Genomic DNA, 6018 nt, shown 5'->3' with positions numbered 1-6018 from the left:
CCCAGTGACATCGTACCTTGTCATAGCAATACATGGGTTGGTTTTTTTTAAGACTGCTTAACGCCACTTAGGGCATCTGTATATAAAATACAGTGTGTATACATACACACACACACACTTTTCCCTTAGGAGATGAAGAACTTCTATGCCCAAAGGACAACCCCCCTGCCCCACCCCGGCATGTCCCCACTTTACACTACACAGCTGAAACACCACCTATCAGCTATAGTCTCTCTGACAGAGGAGAGATGACTGGACAATACTTCACTCAGACCTCATGGAGGCAATTGCTCTTTCAGCCAGGTGGGGCACTCTTGGAAAAACATGAGAGGTTCCGAGCTCACAAAGCAGGGGCTATATGCTCTACTTTCATTGCACTCCGAGACCATATTAATGAGATCGAGATCAGTAATAGTAATTCAGCCCTACAACTGGCAGTGCAGTGCTCTATGGGGCAACAACAAACAGGAATTAGCATCCAAATGGGCTGTGGGATTGCATGCTGCAATGATGCCCTTATGTTGTATGGCATGTGATATGCTTATTTATAAAACTACACAACTAATCAACCATACACACTGGTTGAATGTTTGTGATAACTGAAAAGGATGCAGTCTTTGTATCATGTTTAACAAAAACATGTCTGAAGAGCTGCCTGTCAAAAATGTGTACCATCTATAAATGAGATGATTTCATTAAACAGACCCATCTTGAAGCTATTTTACAACAGGAACTAAGAGAGACATTTTTATTGAACCCTCAAATCAGTCAATTGTGCTATTGCCTGTGAATTGATACAAAATATCATCTGATCATTTTTATGACTTTACTACATCAGCACACTTGGAATGTCCCTATCACATTTGTTTAATCAAGCTCTGTTCCATCTGCCTCTTTGATGTGATAATATAATGAGAACAAACTCCAGTTGCTAATAACGAGCAACCCATATATTTCCTGATCAAAGAGCTCACAGGGGGTTTGAAGTTTAAAGTACAGGAAGGTTTGGTTTGTTTCCTTACTAACCATTATCTTTTGTAGAAAGAAAAGAAAATATTCCACTTTGTGAAAACACCTTTGGGGACTACAGAATTTCAACAATTTGTCCTTGGGTCTGACCAGGGGACGTGGGTATAGAGTTATCTACAAAGGGTGTTGTGCTTTTCCTGGCTCGTTCCCTGCATCAGCTTTTGCAAGACTAGATTCAACACAGAGCTTGTTTTTTCCAAGTCAATCAGTCCTCCAAAAATCCTAAAGAAATGAATTTCTTAGCCTGTGCCTCTGCAATGATTCTGAATACAACCCTGAGGGAGATGGATTCCAACAGGACCTTGGATTTGGATGAGCCTTCCGCATATATGTTGCAAGAATGGATTATCTCCCCTCCATATACAGACATGAAAATGTTCCTGATCCCACCAATTGTCTGCCTTGTGGCAGCCATCCTCGTAATTCCCTCCATCTTGTTTGTGATTTTCTCCAGCTTCAGCATCCGCCAGGAAACAAGGTACCTGCTTCTGGGGAATGCTTTACTTTGTGATCTGATGTACCTAATCTTCTACACCCTCTCCACCATTCTTAGTGGTGCGAACCTTATGCTCCCCAAGTATGGTTGTGTGCTCCTATTGTTTTTGCTGGCCGTGACTTATGGCGGGGGATTGCTCACAGCTGCTGCCATGGTACTGGATATATTCTTGGCCATTTTGTTTCCTTTGCGCTACGTTGCCATTTTGCCTTCTTCACGAACGAAAAAACTGATCGTGCTCATATGGCTCTCGTCTGGTGTTTTCCCAGGGATCATCTACTTGGTGCTGATGGTGACTCAAAAGCCCATACCGTGTCCCATGAACACATGCTCTGTGCCTATAATACTGGTCATGACTCTACATGGAGATGATGCTGTGAAGCTCTGTTATATGCTTTCAGTTGCTGCCTTCTTTCTCTGCTTGGCTTTAATACATGGTTGTTATATTATCCTGTATCTTAAAACACGACAATCGGGCATATGGGAAAGCATTTTCTCTAGAGCTAGCGTGACATTCTTGATGCATCACACTATATTATTCTTTTACTTTTCTCCACTTCTGGCCCTTGTGGTGGAAACATTACTTTACATCAATGCTGTCATTGGACTACGGACAGGAATATGGATGTCTCTAACAATCTGCAATGTCCTGATGGTTCTGCCAAAAGCTTTGTTTCCTTATCTGTATGGGCTTCGATATAGGGAGATATCATCCTCTCTGAAACTCATTTTCAGAATGAAGCGCCTTAGGCTTGTGTCACCTGTTGTATCACCATAAAGTGAGACAGAATGTACCTACAGTACAGTAAGCTCAAAGGGGCTTTATTTGCCCTGTCACAATAGGTAAGCATGTCACCAGCTCCCTAGATCTTTATTTGCAGGTGTCAAAGGCATTGCTGTGGCTGGGGCAGTCCTACTGTCTCCTCTCTACCAAAAAGTTGCACATCTTGACTCCTACGTCACAACATGGGACCATACTCAGCTGTAGAACTAGAGCTTGCTCCATTGCTGGAAGTGGCGTTCTGTGGAGGAGACATTAAACCGAGGTCATTTCTGTCCATCTCTAGTGGGGGAGGGGTCAAAGTTAAAAATAAAGAGCCAATGACACAAAGATCAATGGCTAATCTTGGCTGCCGTGGCCAACATTGCCCCTCAATAAAGCAAGTGCCCAAGTATGTGACTGAGGGAACATCTACACTGCAACATAAGCCCATGCTTGAGCCTGGGTCAAGCCTAACCTCCCTTGCATGTAAACTGCAATTGCTCTAACCCAGGGCTCAGGGGGTTCCGAGCTCGAGTCAAGCTGGGATTCAGGGTCTGAGCCCTATTGCTTTGCAGTGTAGACACAGCCCCACTTGACTGGGGTCCTGGGAATTACCCAGAAGTATCCCACATATCCATGGGACAACTTCCTTAGTCGTCTCTATACCAAAAATCTGCACTCCACTCTACTGAAAATGGAAGTCACCCTTACTGGGCAAACGGCAGCAGCTCAGATCAATGTTAACCCATTCTCTTCTGATCACCGATCTGCAAACACACTATCACAGGGAGCCTCTTGGGTTTGCAATGAGTTTGGCGGGCTGTTCAAACTTCCTGCAACATGCAGGGAAGGCATAAAGTTTTCCCACAGTGCACCATTGTCCTAGAGCTACAGCAGCCACATTTTGGGCAGTGGGGTCCAGGCGCTAAGGTCTCTGGGATATGGTTACTTTGACTCGGGTCTGCACACTGCAGTGTGGACACCAGAGCCCTAGGTTCAAGCATGGGTTATGAAAGTCTTAACATATGATTTAAATATGATGTAGACGCTCAAGCGTAGGGTTCCCTAACACAGGTCAGCTGACTCAAGTCCCACTAAACATGGGTATCCATTGTAGTGTAGACATACCCTGTGCTGTTGCTGTGTGCATAATGACAATTGCATTCACCCCTAGAGGAGTTACTGCAAGACTGGTATCCATTTGACTGGTTTTTAAAGCACATTAAAACACTTTGGGTATGATAAATGCTCTATTCAGTGACATCCTGTGCTACTTCTCGTATGTCAATGCATTATCAGTCAAATGGATTAAGTCTGATAATGTAAAAAACAATGTTTTTTCATCAAATGTCAGAAGTGGAATAGTCCTGGATCAGCATCTAGCAGACAGTAATCAATGTGCAGTGATGTTCTACAATAGCCAGTCTGTCTTTTCATTCTTTTCTCATCAGAAAAGTGCACAGGTGGCTAACTACTGGATAAAATAAATGGATGGTATTTCAGATCTCAAGGGAAGCCAGTTCCTCTTAAGCAGACGAGCATTGGAGGGCAGCGTGGGGAAGCTCTGTTTATTGAACTCTGTGAAAAGCTTCCAGTATTTCAAAAGATTATATTGGTTGAGCTTTTAAAACTGTATGCACACCACAATTTTTTAATTGGCTTTTAAAACACTGTTCCTTGATTACACTCTGTGTGTTACTTGTCTCTTTATCAGTATACAGATTCTCCACTTTCTGTAGTTCTGTAGCCCTAATGCAGTGGCTCTCAAACTATTGTACTGGTGACCCTTTTCACATAGCAAGCCTCTGAGTGCAACCCCCCCCCCCCTTATTAATTAAAAACACTTGCTTATATATTTAACACCATTATAAATGCTGGAGGCAAAGTGGGGTTGGGGTGGAGGCTGACAGCTCATGATCCCCGTGTAATAACCTTGGGACCCCTGGAGGGGTCCCGACCCCCAATTTGAGAACCTCTGCCCTAATGCAAAGAGTGCAGAGTGGCAGCATTTTACAGTCAGAGACTCCAGCTGCTAGGAGCAGCAGCAGCCCAAGCAGGGACCTCTGGACCTTCAGAGAATTTTCTATAGTTTTGACTGGACTTCCTCTGCCCTGTGCAGATTGCCTATTTGCTCCAACCTTCTACCTTTCTCAGCCCCCTTCTTGACAGTCTCTTCACTTGAGACCTGTCCCTCCTACCCTGTCCTCCCATTCCATCTTCTTTCCATTTAGTTGAGTCTCTCCTAACTAAACTCACACCAAACAAACAAACAATGTTTGCCACCACATTGTTTGCTCTACTTGTGTGGTTTTAGCCCTTTCCTCACCTTGTGTCTGGTGTCTGTTTGATTGTAAGGTCTTCGGACAGGAGTCATCTACTACTGTGTTTGTAGGGTGCCTAGCACCATACAGTCCCATTCTTAGGTACTAAGGGCTAACCATTGGAATAAACATAACTAATAAAAATAATATGTACTTTGCACTCACTTGACGTGGCTGTAAAGGACTACACCAAGAGTGAGGCAGTGCAAAATCCAGTCCAAGGTATTTTAAAGTGAATAAACTATATGATATAGCAAAGCTGCTTTTATTGGTGGCTGTATGCTTCTCTGGGTATCTTGGCCAAAACTGAGCTTTAAAATCGCAAGTACTGTTCCACTGCATATATCTGTTTTCATAAGTTCTTCAATAAAAAAAAGTGCCTATCATATGCTCTCTGCTGTATGCTTTTATTTTTCCTTATAGATCCCATAAGCCAGAGGTAGGCAACCTATGGCACACGTGCCGAAGGCGGCACGCAAGCAGATTTTCAGTGGCACTCAAACTGCCCAGGTCCTGGCCACCATTCCAGGGGGCTCTGCATTTTAATTTAATTTTAAATGAAGCTTCTTAAATATTTTAAAAACCTAATTTACTTTACATACAACAATAGTTTAATTATATATTATAGACTTATAGAAAGAGACCTTCTAAAAACGTTAAAATATATTACTGGCACGCAAAACCTTAAATTAGAGTGAATAAATGAAGACTCGGCACACCACTTATGAAAGGTTGCTGACCCCTGCCATAGACATTTATTGTACTGATCAAATTTGTAGAAAGACGGTCATTTAAATACGGAACCAAGTTATTCAATCATGTGAGTAGTAAGGATGGAACAAATATTTTAAATCAGAATTTCCTGAAGACTAAATATTAACAGAAGCCAGGAGAGTCCCTAGTAAGAGGGTGGTATTGTACAGGTTTTACTATGTATCCATGGAAAAGTGTTTTTCTCTCTAGCTAGACATTGTTTTGCTCCAAGGTTGTCTGGCTTTTTATAGGGGATTTTTATAGTGGTCTATTAGCGTCCCATGGGAGAAATTTAACATTTTCATTGGGTTCCCTCAGGTTTTGCTGTACATTATAGAAAAGCTTGCCAGGCTTTGATTCTTGTGATTCTGACAGATAACATCAGTGTTTATTTTTGAGCATTTTTAATGGGTTTCAATATTCAGAGTTGTGGGAAATTGGTGGGGGAGGGATGTCAGACAATTATTTATTGACAGTAGACATTGAGATTCAAAAATTTAAAGTTGTATAGCAATTAAAACACACATTGTCAACATCCCATGTCAAAATATACTAAGTTCTCAGGCAGCATTTTTCTTACTTTGACTATCTGTAAATTGTGATTATCAATGGAAATATTCTTTCACCTCTTCTTGTGTGTGTACAGTAAAATCAAT

General features: G+C 42.1%; 1 protein-coding gene across 1 annotated transcript; it reads left to right on the top strand.

Moving 5' to 3' along the window:
* Positions 1–1313: 1313 nt before the first annotated feature.
* On the top strand, positions 1314–2303 carry GPR148 (G protein-coupled receptor 148). Its single transcript, XM_032764776.1, has one exon. It carries the CDS (start codon positions 1314–1316, stop codon positions 2301–2303), a length of 990 nt encoding a protein of 329 aa, XP_032620667.1.
* Positions 2304–6018: the final 3715 nt, after the last annotated feature.

This window comes from Chelonoidis abingdonii, chromosome 8 (assembly GCF_003597395.2).
Source record: "Chelonoidis abingdonii isolate Lonesome George chromosome 8, CheloAbing_2.0, whole genome shotgun sequence".
Lineage (NCBI taxonomy): Eukaryota > Metazoa > Chordata > Testudines > Testudinidae > Chelonoidis > Chelonoidis abingdonii.
Note: the sequence above shows the minus strand (reverse complement) of the source record. Positions and strands in the feature narration are given on the sequence as shown.